This window comes from Salmo salar, chromosome 26 (assembly GCF_965601325.2).
Source record: "Salmo salar chromosome 26, fSalSal1, whole genome shotgun sequence".
NCBI classification, from domain to species: Eukaryota; Metazoa; Chordata; class Actinopteri; order Salmoniformes; family Salmonidae; genus Salmo; species Salmo salar.
In genome coordinates, this window is record NC_138316.1 from 22016794 (window position 1) to 22030328 (window position 13535).

A 13535-nucleotide genomic window follows, 5' to 3' on the forward strand; every position below is an offset into this window, starting at 1 on the left:
AACGTCAACCGTGAAGAGGCGACTCCGGGATGCTGACCTTCTAGGCAGAGTTTCAAAGAAAAAGCCATATCTCAGACTGGCCAATAAAAAGAAAATATTAAGATGGGCAAAAGAACACAGACAAATCTGGATTTGGCGGATGCCATGAGAACTCTACCTGTCCCAATGCATAGTGCCAGCTGAGAAGTTTGGTGGAGGAGAACTAATGGTCTGGGGCTATTTTTCATTTTTCGGGCTAGGCCCCTTAGTTCCAGTGAAAGGAAATCTTAACGCTACAGCATACAATGACTTTCTAGACGATTCTGTGCTTCCAACTTTGTGGCAACAGTTTGGGGAAGGCCCTTTCCTGTTTCAGCATGACAATGCCCCATGTACAAAGCGAGATCCATACACAAATGATTTGTCGAGATCAGTGTGGAAGAACTTGACTGGCCTGCACAGAGCCCTGACACCAACCCCATCAAACACCATGGATGAATTGTAACGCTGACTGTAAGCCAGGCCTAATCGCCCAACATCAGTGCCCAACCTCACTAATGCTCTTGTGGCTGAATGGAAGCAAGTCCCCGCAGCAATGTTCCAACATCTAGTGGAAAGCCTTCCCAGAAGAGTGGAGGCTACTGTAGCAGCAAAGGGGGGACCAACTCCATACTAATGCCCATGGTTTTAGAATGAGATGTTTGACAAGCGTTTGGTAATGTATATGTAAACAGATCATAAATGTCTATATTTCCATTTTCTTGGAAAGCTGTGCTATTATATGATACAATATCAAGTTGCATTTACAACTTGCCATCAACTGATTTCAGCCAGTGTATGGCTGTGGAGTGACTGCATTGTTTGAATGTAATGTTGACATATTGGAAGTTAATGGACAAATGTATGGAATCATTCTTCTAGAACTGTCTGTCTAACTAACAATCATACAGTGCAGTTACATTCTTCAAATTCATTATTTCACACAATATTTTATCACAGCACAGTCATACCATGGTTGACCAACTCCCTGACCAAAATGGTTGATTTTTATCCCATCGTAATAAGTTTCATTCCCATTGTAGTATTCTAATTCTATGACTAGCCACCTCCCGGAGCCCGGTTCCGCCCTTCTAGGGAGTTTTTCCCTAGCCACTGTGCCTCTGCATTGCTTGCCCTTTGGGGTTTTAGGCTGGGTATCTGTATAGCACATAAGTAAAAAGGGCTTTACAAAATACATTTTATTGATTGATGTCCAAATGTATGGGATTACAGAAGCAAGAATCGTATTTTATTTCACATACAGAAATGGGTAGTGATGACAAAATAGCAACAGTGAAGGATAAATAGCAACAGTGAAGGATATAACCGATGATGACAACGTCTATGATTGTAAAAGCGGATATGAATTACACGGAGGAAAAGAAAAGTGCTTGATGTAGAAAATGAAGAGCATTCTTCCAACATTTATTTATAAAACCACAAATATAGAAAAATAAGAATGGATGAATGAAAAAGATACTTACAGGTTATAAAACAAATACATAATTTTAACAATATGAAAACAGGTTAAAAAAAAGTAAATTTTGACATGTTGAATTGAACTTGATACTGTTGCATTTTAAACAGGATCCTGCCATTAAGTCCTTTGGCATTTAAACTGAATTCTGCCTAAGGTCCTTTTGCTTTTCAACTTGATTCTACCATGAGGTCCTTGTGCTTCTAAACAGGATTTTTCCTCACATCAATTCTGGAACTGTTTGAGATCAATGGTCCGGTATTGAGGCTGGATCGGCGGGACTCTCTGCGTGATTTGGCAAATGGCAGAGATGTCGTCCCACTCCAAGGGCCCGTACCGGTCTGAACCACCCGCTTTACAGGCGTCTCCATGGCCACCTGCTGCTGTAACTCCTCCATGCCGCAGGGGTCCTCAGTGGGGAGGGAGGAGCGCCTCCATGTGGCAGGGAGAGGGGCGTTGACCAGCTCCCTTATTTCCTCCCGGGACCTGGTTGGTCTCTCTGGCTCCCCTGGTCCTCCCCTACGGCTGTCGTCTGGGCCTCGGCTCAGCCTCTCCACACTGCCACTGCCTGCTGTTCTGCCCTCAAAGACCGGAACTGCAACACAACATATAAAATAATGAATATTCACATGCCTCACAGCCCAGCATTGAACAGGACAGACTAGGAGGAATACTCAGTCACAAACACTGAATACTTATTATTCCCTAACAGATGTGCATTTTACATATATACTTTTTTATCTGAGAGAGAGAGCAGATGTCTGAGTATTTGAGCAGATGAGGATTATTTTTAGCAGAAATCAGAGATTGGATTGTTTTTTATACCCTTACCTTCTGTTATCTTACCTACATTATGTTACATTAATGTACTTTACCCACTGACTAGAGCGCTTTGAAAAAAATGACAATAGTATGTCCCTATCCAAAATGAGCCATACATTACCCTTTCCCTGCTCCATGGGTTGGCTGGCGTTGCCACACAGCTCCCTGAACCGGTTGCTCAGTTCCAGGTTGGCAGCCTTGTAGTGGTTGAGCTCTTTACTGAGGTTATGGATCCAGCCTTCGTACTGCCTCTGCCTCCCCGCCAGGCCCTCGTCCATTTGCTCTGTAGGGAAGTAAACATCAGGCGGACCACAACAATACCTGAGGAACACTGCGCTGCAGATAATAGGCCTAGTGGCTTTTATCACACTGGGTGTGGGAGGATTGAATGGAGGGTATAGACAGGGCAAACTGAATGGAGATAAAATATCAACAATATATAAATAAATAAAAAAGATATGCGTAAATGTGCCTAGATCTTCGTTGAAAACAAAAATGTTGTTTATATTCTGACATGTTCTGCCTAAATCCTACAGGTGTGTGTATTTATTTGTGTGAGGCCCACCTCGGCACTGCTGCAGCAGTAGCTGTACACTCCTCTCGTGCTCCTTCTGCTGCTGTGTGAGCCTGCGGTCCGTGTCGAGCTGCGTGCGGTCCAGAGCGTTCTCCAGCCACTGCACCAGCTGCAGCTGCTCCTCACCACGCATCTCCAGATCTGCCAGGGCCAGCTGCAGCTTACGCTCCTCCTCCCGCAGCGACACCACCTACACACACAAACAACTTACATCCCCTATCTTTCTCTCTCACTCCCTTTCCATGCTGCTTTGAATCATAATGGAGATTTGCTGTGTACACGTAGGCTATGCGGCCATGTATTTGAGCAGACACAGTGAAAACCACAACAGTAGGGAAGAGGGCCACACAGACAGACCTTGTCAAAGTACTTGCAGAGCAGTGCACGGGTCTCTGAGGCAGACAAGTAGCTGAGTTTGGCCATGAGGTTCATCTCCCACTGGGAGAGCATGCTGGCAGAGGCCCTCAGCTGCCTCTGTCTCTGGGTGATGGCCTCGTTCTTATACTCTATAGCCGCGTCCAGAGCCTCGATGGCCTCGTCCAGCTGGAACACAGACCGCTCCTCCTGGGGACAGAACAAAAAGAACCACAGGGGTTGAAATGGGGGGGGGGGGGGGGGAAATACAAGCACACACACAATATACCAAACTACAGGGGCACCGCCAGCATTGACACTCAGCACCTAACACGCCAAACTACAGAAACTATACAAATAATACTACGTATGGAAAGAATCCACAGAGAAGTGTTGGGGCGGTGTTAGAAGCTTCTGTAAGCCTGTAGGGTCTCTGACCTCTGGTGAGAGCAGACTACCCTGTCGTAGTTTGTCATCCAGCTCCACTCTCTGTTTGAGCAGTGTGTCCTTCTCCTGGCGCAGGTTGTTGATCTCCTGGCGGATCTGCTGGGAGTCCTGGGCACTGCTGCTGCGGAGCAGGCCGTTCCTGTCACTCAGCTCCCGCTCCAGAGACTCGATACGGCCAGACAGCGTCACCAGGTCCTCACTGAGGGCCTACGGGGAGAGAAGAGATATACTACAGTTGAAGGAAAGACGCTACTAGGCCGTACTAGATTTATGAATGATTTATCAAATAGAAGTACAGTAAATCATTAAATTGACAGTGAAATTAGCTTGGCAAACCACTATACCTGTAGGGCCACTGAGAGTGTGGGGCCTGTTTAATGTGTGTACCTGACTGGAGCGGAGTCTCTTGGTCTCCAGGCCACTGCGCTCCTGCAGCAGGGCCTCCTTCTTGGCTAGGATCTGTTCCCTCTTGGTCAGCTCTCCCTCCAGGTCCTCCAGTCCTTTCCTCTGCTCCAGAACACTTTCCATCTCCTCATCCAGCCAGCGCTTCTGCTCCTCAATCTTCTGCTCGCACAGGAACACATGCAGACACACTTCATTTGGATCCACAATGAAACACGGTAGTACCGTACAAAGGAACTCAATTTTTCTGAAGTAACACACATTGCCCACAAAGGGGCGCACACACATTCAATAACAAGACAAGCCATTTTGCTCATTGGAAGCTCGGAAAATAACAATTAAACACTTGTGCCTCACAAAATTGTAAATCTATAACTGACAGGCAGCTGAGAATTTTTGTTGTTGATTGCCCATCATTCAGTGTATTGATCTATATCGCACCTATCTCCATCACACAGACTGCCAGGTCTCTTACTCTCTTCATTAAAAAGCCCAAGCTAAGAGACCAACTAAAACAGGCATTCACACAGAGTTCAGTATGGTGGCTGTGTATCACGCTGGTCCAGTGTGAGTGTGAGCTCTGGGCCTGTCCAGGCACATCAGTTAATGACTCTCCACTCTCTCCACTCAATGTGTACTATGAGTGTGAGATATAAGACGCACAAAGGGGAAACTCAGCTGCATATAGTTGCTGGGGGATACGAGGCATTTTTCATCTTTCACTTTTAACAATGGAAATAAAGCCTTTGGATGTTGAAACATGCCTTTTGTCTAAATATGTAGCCAGCTGATCTCCTGGCCAGGCTAGTGTTTTGTTGTTTTATGTCCTTGGCTCATATATAGAGGAAACTGTGTAAAACCACATAAAATATGTGAAAAGGCTGTAGAATTATATTATAAATGGTGTAGAACTACTGTATAGAGGTGAATGAACATGGCTTGTATGTAACATCTGTATAAATGCTTCTGAGATTCTATGCCTATTGTATAACTAGTGTATAAATACTTAAACTGTTTATATGTGCTATATAAATGCTTCATAAGCATTGTAGAAGACCCATGTCCCACCAGCTGTTCCTCCAGTGATATGACAGAGCCGTTGCTGCCGCTACGTCTCTGTCTCTGGAAGGCAGCAATCTCCTCCGTCTTTATCCTCAGGATCTTCTGCTGCTGTTCATTCTTTATCTCCAGCTCCTGGGGAGGGCGGGATGAAAGAGGGAGGGATGGAGGGAAAGAAGGAGTATTCAGGGATACATCATATTTTATGATTCTGTCCACAGAATTTAGGCCACAGTGGAGTGTATGGAATATGCTATGAATGCAAATTAGTCATGTGTTGATGCCATGTGATCACTGGAGACTTTTGATGTGACAAATACCAATCTGTAAAAACCACAGCATTGTCCTGCTCCACTCTGTTTCTTAGCAGGTATTCTACATTCTCCAGGGCTGCACCTTGACTCTGTGCGTGCGTCGCTGCATCTCTGTCTCCAGACGTCGTTTCTGTTGGCTCTCGTGTCGCAGACGTCTCTGCAGCTGCTCCTGCTGCTGCCTCATGCCCTGCACGCTGCGCTCCAGCTCCGAAACACGCCGCTCGCTCTGCGCAGACAGTGAGGCCAGCCGTGCAGTGTCCCTCTGACGCTGGCTCAGGACCTAACGCGCACACACACACACATATATGAACAAACCGACACAGGCAAGTACAAACATCCACTATGAGCAGACACACTAACTGATGTTACGAGTGTACAGCATGCATTAGTGTAGGAGTCCGACTCAGACAGACAGACCTGTACTTTGCTCTGTGCTGCAGCTATCTTCCTGCGACACTCCTGGGCCCTGGTCCTGTCAGTGACACCGCTGGTCTCCTTCTCCTGTTTCTCCAGATCCTGAAGCTGTCTCTGGGCCTCCTGGACTTCCTGCCTGGCCTGCTCAGCTTCCCCCTCCAGGGCAGAGATCTTACGGGTGTACTGCCTGTTCAGAGCCTGGGCGTCCTTACCTACAGTAACACACGATAACATCTGTCCCACCACTCCATGGTACATTACGTATTGTTTATAGGGAGAAAACAGGCATGTGATTGCCATCATATAGAAAGCCAGGAAGGAATGGTCTTAGGTATGTACCTGTCTTGACCAGTTCTCTGATGAGCTCCTCCTTCATGCGGATAGTGACAGACAGCTCTCTGATCTTCTGCTGGGCCTGTAGCAGGCCCCACTCTGACCCCAGCCCCACTGAGCTCTCCCCTACACTGGAGTTGGCTGCACAGAGAGAAGGGGACACAAACACACGTTAGTGCGTCCACAGTCATAACTTAACTTTGAATTAGTTCATTTAGAATTTGATTAGGCCCCGTCCTGCTGTGGGACTCACATGGTCGCCTGGTGGAGAATTGTTCAGAGGCAGGCAGCCCAGGCAGCTGAGACAGGAGACCTCTCCCTCCAGCTGCTGATCCACCCATGATATCTCTCTTAGTCCAAGTCAGATTCACGTGTCTAAGAGATACATACAGTAGCCATCAATAACCTAGACAGTCAATGATGCTTGGGCATTCTATAATCTGCCTGATCTCACTCTAAATAAAGATGTGATATTCCATACTTCCGTCTGTCATGGCTCATGTTGACGTAAGTGTCCTCCTCCTCAGAGTCCTTCACCTCTCCCCCTCCCAGGTCCTCGTGGTCATGAGAAGATTGACCATAACCACACTGGATCTGGTCACCAAATGAGCTGCTCTCCAGTGGACCAACCTACAGCCAACACAGTCACACTCATAGCACACAGCGACATACACTGTGGAACACACTACTGATTAACGTTGAGACTGGAACTTCATGCCCGTTTTCATTCCACTACTAAGAGGTGCTGATCAGTCAGATACCTGTCTGTTGGTGAGTCCGTTGTGGGAGTGGCGCGTGGAGCCCTGGGGGGCGGTGTGGGGGCGTGGTGTCAGGTGTAATCCCAGCCCTGGTACACCTGGCCCCGAGAGCAGGCACTGCAGCTCCACTATCACGTCCTGCTGCTCCTGCAGCTTATCACTCTAGGGGGAGGGGGAGAGAATATAACATTGAAACAATGAACAATGTTGATCATCTCTCAAGATGGAAATGATTATCGACAGAGACTAGTACTGAAATATAGGAGGCAAGTGAGGACAGACTTAAGAAATGAGACAAAATGTATTTGCTTTTATTCTTTGATTAGGTTTCTTCCTATGTTCTGGCCTTTCTAGGGAGTTTTTCCTAGCCACCGTGCTTCTACACCTGCATTGCTTGCTGTTTGGGGTTTTAGGCTGGGTTTCTGTACAGCACTTTGTGACATCAGCTGATATAAGAAGGGCTTTATAAATATATTTGATAATTACAGTGCTGTCATGTTGAACACTAAAAAACCAGTAAGAAGTCAAAATGCTGTGTAGTTCTGACCTGCTGTTTGTACTGCTCCATGGCGTCCTCCAGAGCAGCCAGGAAGTCTGTGTTCTCTCTCTCCAGCTGCTGGACCTGGCCCTGGAGCTGAGCCACACTCTCCTCCTTCTGACGGCCCCACTCCTCCCCACCACTCTCTGCCTCCTGTGGGGTTCAATGACAGATACATTATGAGTCACAGAGCACAACAACACTTCCTGGATTGTTTGGTGAGATGACTGATGCCTTACCACCATAACTCTATCAGGTTGTTTGAATGTTTTTAGGATAGGATGAACTAGGGCTGGGCTTCTGCCATTCTGACTGCTTTAAACACAAATCAAACTAGGAAAAAACTGACCGTGAAGTAGTCCACTTTATAGAACTGTTAACTTAGCACTGTATCAACATATCGCTATAAACAGCATTGTAAAAGCCCATAGCAGTATATGGGTCCATACCGGTATACCTCAAAATACGATATATTACCCAGCCCTAGGATGAACCTCTTGTTGATAAGATAAAATATTTTGTTAAGCCTTTTCTTTGAATAAATTGGAGCTTTATGAATATGTAGTGAGTGATGTAGTGATTGTTAATGTGTGTATGGACCTGGTTCTTAATGGCAGCCCTCCCCCTCCTCAGAGCGGCGGTGTCCTCGGTGGAGCTGCTCTCGATGCCGCTGTCAGGTCCTGAGGCAGTGGTCAGGCCGCTGCGTTCTTCCTCCACAGAACACAGCCAGTCCTTCACCCTCAGGCCTTGCTCCACAGTCAGCGCCCCCTCACCCTGCAGCTCACACAGCAACCTGGGGATGGGTACACAGACTTCCATATTCAGACAACTACTCCTGAGCTCATTAGCCAAACAATACCCACACACATCTGTCCTCACAATAAAGTGCACTGTGTTTATGAAACTGATTATATTACATCTAGTCAACTACTGAACTTATTGCCAATGATTATTAAGAAAAATAAAGCAGTTTCATCTCACCTGTATGCAGTGTCAGTGCAGGTCCTGTAGTGGGCACTCTGGGCTTGCAGTGTGATGATCTCTCCCTCTCCGGGGCGAGACCGCTTGTCTGGGTCCGAGCGGGCAATGATACGGGTCTCTGAGCGCTGACGGTTTTCAAGAGCCCTGCGGAGCGCCCGGATCTGCTGCTCCAGCCCCTCCACACGGTCCGGCTCTCCTCGGCAGTTCACCGTGGCCCGGTTCTGGATGTTGCGGGCCCGCTTGGCATAGTTCAGTGTGTTCAGGCTCTCGTCAAAGTCCACAGAGGAGGGGCTAATGCATGCAATCATCAGCGTTTTGGCGTTTCCTCCCAGAGAATCTTTCAAGATCCTGAATACAGATTTTAAATGTCATAAGTCAATCGGGGGGAAATTACTTGCACACAAAAAAAAGAGGAGGAAAACAATATATCCTGCACACCATTTTATGAGTCCCCAAATGTTAGAGGAATACATACCTGGTGATTTTGGAGTCCCTGTATGGTATATGGGTGCCTCTCCTCTTGGGGTCTCCCAGGGCTCCTATGACATTCCCCAGGGCCAGCAGGCCACTGTTGATCTGGATGCTCTCCTTCAGCCTCTCCCCTGTGTTCCCTGTGCGGAGGATCCTCTCCGACCCCGCCAGGTCCACAAAGTGGAACTTAGAGGAGAGGACGTGAGGCCCGGTGCCCGTGGTGGGGTTACCATGGGCACAGGAGCCGCCGCGGCGCTGGTCCATATGCACGCTGAAGATGGTGTGTGAGCGGCTGGAGTGGGGGTTCATCTGGGTGGCACCTGTGTGTCTGGCTGTGTTGCCAGACTCCAGCAGGCTCAGCACCTCGTCCAGCCCCTCCGCCTCACACTCCTTCACCCCGCACAGCACTGCAGGGAAGCGCACAAACATGAGCACAGACAGAGCCATGAATAACTAACACACATGACTTTGACTACTCCCTACCCTCATGTTGAAATTTAAGATCCCTGACAACACAAAGAGATGCTTGTTTGTGATAAATATTTGTTGGAAAAACAAACAAAAAAGATCCATACCAATGTTGCCCTTGTCATCCTCTCTGATGTGGATGTCCTTGCTGGCTGTCTCCACCTCCAGCAGGTCCCTGAAGTCCTCCTTGTACACCTCCAGGTAAGACACTCGGACAGAGAAGTCAATGAGGTCATTCTCATCCAGCAGCTTGAAGACCTCAGCCACAGCCCTGGGGACGATGCCCTGCTCCTCATCCCTAAAGGAAGCTACACACAGACACTGGGTTCATATACCCTGTATGGTATAGCCTAGTAACCTCTCTGAGGATAATTAAGTATGTACGTATATAAAACCATTGCCTGCAGCTTTGCACTGTTTTCATTGAAGGAACACGTACCTCTGACACACACATGCACCACAGAACTGATCTAATATAACACATACTTCATCTCACACAAACACACACGCTCTGTGTTATAACCATAACCCACCCACACAGCTTTGCCATCTCACACACCAGTAGCTCAGATGGCAAGCCTGTCTGGTATGGACTGTTCCCGCAGGCTGTAGCAGCTGAATTGTAGGAAGTGCAGTTGGCTTCCAGGATGGGTGTGAACTCTCTGCATATCAGCATTTATATATCACACACCAGAAGACGTGCATCCATTCTCCGCTCCTCTACACTACAAGCAAGTACATCTCCTTTGATCGGACTCAAAAGCCATAGAACAAAAATTATTAAATGACCAAACATTGCAGGTAGCAGGGAAGAAACCAGAAACTCACAAATGTTGGCCTCTCCAATAGTGTATGTCTTGCCAGAGCCCGTCTGTCCATAGGCGAAGACAGTGGTGTTGAAGCCCTGAAAGAAGGCCTCTATGAGGGGCTGGACACACACAGCGTACACCTCCTCCTGGCAGCTGGTCTCCTCAAACAGGAAGTCACAGTGGAAGTGTCGGTTGTGACCCAGAGTGACCCTGCGCTGCTCAGGGTCAGCCGTCATGCAGCTCTCGTGGCTGTGCAGCAGCTCCTTGGGCAGCAGGGGGCGCACTCGAACAGCGACCTGCACCGCCATGTCCTCCGCCCTGCCATGGCCAGGCACTTTGGGAGACATCGCTGACAGGCTAGGCTAGCTGTCAGGGGTCCAGGAGTCCCTTCAGGGTTTCTGGTTTGTGAGTTCAATCATCTTAGACAGGACATCCTACACAGGCCAAAATAACCACAATCAACTCATACAGAAAACCACATCAATAATCCTCATACAGAAAATATGTTAACATTCAATGTGATCCATGTTGGAAAGAAATAAAATGTGTGAAAGAAAATGCTAATAGAAAGAGGCACAACAAATATATTGTGTAAATAATATATTATAAACTGGGTAGTTCGAGCCCTGAAGGCTGATTGGCTGAAAACCATGGTATATCAGACCATATACCACGGGTATGACAAAACATTTATTTTTACTGCTCTAATGACATTGGTAACCAGTTTATAATAGCAATACGGTTTGTGGTATATGGCCAATATACCATGGCTAAGGGCTGTATCCAGGCCGTGGTATATTGGTCATATACCACACCCCCTCGGGCCTTATTGCTTAAATATTTGCCTAGCTCTATCGTTATATAGACATTGCCAATGAGTCCATGCTATGATGGGAACTTCATAGATGGAATTGTTATGTCGTTATACTAAAATAAGCATCTAGCGAAACAAGATGTGGATTTCTGTAACTGGCTAGTCATCTGCTAAACAGCACATTCAGTCTGAATTTGTTTTGGGGATTTGTATACATTAATTAGCATGAAAAAGATGTCTGACGTCTTGGCCGCCAAGTAAACAAAAACTTTGATTTGGAACTCGCACAGCCTGCAGGCTAGCTTTAGCTTAGCTACACACAGGATGGCATAGCCCTGGTCCATTGCGTGTCCATTGCATAAACGAACCCAATCAAGGATTTGTGGAGTAGACCCAAAAGTATAAATGGTGCCAGAGAGTGCAGACTGGAGAAGTTTTCCAGAGATCTGTATATAATGATGAGATGTTCATGTCTCCGCCCTAATAATGGGAGTCACTGTCCCAAAGGTAGGAAGGCAGGCGACAAGTTCAGGTAAAAATTAGCCCATACATACGAACGCTTCGCATCTTTCTCTCTGACCCTTCTCTGCGTGTGCAGGGTACCATTTATCCTAAATAAAATACTTTCGACCACTGGCGTCGGGTGCGCTTTCACTAGTGGCGATCCAACGTATGAGCGTGGACCAAAACGCCTAAAAGTACGCCACCCTGTGCGCACATAAGAAAACGTTATCCATCACTCTGGCAACATCTTTACTCTGAGGTACAGCAATGGTATATTGATGCCAGTCACTAAACAAAAGTAATTTACAGCCAAAAATAACACTCAGACTGAAGATGTTAGCAGATGACCGTTGTGGCTGCTCTGTGTGATGTATTGTTGTCTCTACCTTCTTTCCCTTTGAGCCAATAATGTTTGTACCATATTTTGTGCTGCTACCATGCTGTGTTGTCATGTGTTGCTGCCTTGCTATGTTGTTGTCTTCGGTCTCTCTTGTCTCTTGTTGTGATGTGTGTTTTGTCCTATATTTATATTGTATTTATTTTTAATCCCAGGCCCCCGTCCAGCAGGAGGCCTTTTGCCTTCTGGTAGGCCGTCATTGTAAATAAGAATTTGTTCTTAACTGACTTGCCTAGTTAAATTAATAAAAAAATGACCAGCCAATTCGTTATCGCGCGATGGACCAGATCTAATGATAGTCTCGGTAGCTAGCTGGCTAACTAGCGAGGAAAGTAACTTTTTTTGTTAACTAACTAGCTGGCTAACATTGTTTTACGAGAACAACAAAATACATACGTATACCGTAACGTTACTTGCCAAAATAGCTAATTTGGTTGAATATCTTCACAGAATGCCATCGTTAGCTAGCAGTTTTTGGCCCAAAAAAGTTAGCCAGCTAACATTAGCTACAACGTTTTTGTTGTTGTTACACACAAATTAGTTATCCCGTACCTCTTATGCATACATAAAGCAGGAAAAAACAAGTGTGTAAAATGAATACGTAAATAACATATTGCAATGTATTCACTTACTGAAAACTTTTCATCTTCCAATCCATTAACCTCCCGCAGAGAGACTTGAGAGTTGCAGGAAAGGTGTGGGAATGTTTGGATGAAGTGATGTCATTCAGTAGACACTAGCAGATGCCCGTCCAAAGGGTTTGGACTATGTGGTAGCACAGATAGAACACATCTTTGAGTATACATCCATGACCGTAAGTTACTTTTTCGTAGCAGGTTAGGATAATTAGGTTAAGGTTAGCTAAAATCCTCTACTAGCGTACTATGAAAAGTCACTTCCGGTCGTAGCTGTACTGTATCTATTCACAACCCGTCCAAAGTAATGTGCTGAGCGTGTTCAATTGAAATCGCTCTGACTGTAATCAAACAAACTATGATTCTGAATCTTCTCCGGTTTTTTACATTTGAATAAGACAAGAGAAATAAGAGTACTCTAGCAAATATGCAGTAGGTTATTTGGCAGTTTATCCTTCAACATTAAAACATGGTTAATCATAGTCTCATTATTTGTATTATTATTATTATTATTATTATTGCAATATCCACATATGGTTATATTATGTTATCTGAAGTAGTCAAACCGCTTCCCTTCTTCCACATTTTGTTACATTACAACCTTATTCTAAAATGGATTAAATAAAATATGTTCCTCAATCTACACAAAATACCCCATAATGATAAAGCAAAAACAGGTTATTAGAAATGTTTGCAAATTTATAAAAAATTAAAAACAGATACTTTATTTACATAAGTATTCAGACCCTTTGCTATGAGACTTGAACTTTTGCTCAGGTGCCTCCTGTTTCCATTGATCGTCCTTGAGATGTTTCTACAACTTAATTGGAGTCCATCTGTGGTAAATTCAATTGATTGGACATGATTTGGAAAGGCACTATAGTTCACTATAAATGATTGATACTACACAGCAAATGCCACAGTCTTTGATTTCATTCAAACTTAA

General features: G+C 45.8%; 1 protein-coding gene across 1 annotated transcript; it reads right to left on the reverse strand.

Moving 5' to 3' along the window:
• Positions 1-1199: 1199 nt before the first annotated feature.
• LOC106587389 (kinesin-like protein kif7) lies at positions 1200-12888 on the reverse strand. Its single transcript, XM_014175743.3, has 20 exons — positions 12587-12888; positions 10259-10673; positions 9538-9738; positions 8967-9369; positions 8492-8839; positions 8111-8303; positions 7520-7663; positions 6976-7134; positions 6696-6844; positions 6468-6589; positions 6221-6355; positions 5885-6093; positions 5550-5747; positions 5163-5288; positions 4080-4256; positions 3684-3899; positions 3249-3455; positions 2883-3081; positions 2439-2600; positions 1200-2090 (listed from the first exon to the last, which is right to left on the reverse strand). Exons 2-20 carry the CDS (start codon positions 10584-10586, stop codon positions 1699-1701), a joined length of 4068 nt encoding a protein of 1355 aa, XP_014031218.3. The 5' UTR covers positions 10587-10673; positions 12587-12888; the 3' UTR covers positions 1200-1698.
• Positions 12889-13535: the final 647 nt, after the last annotated feature.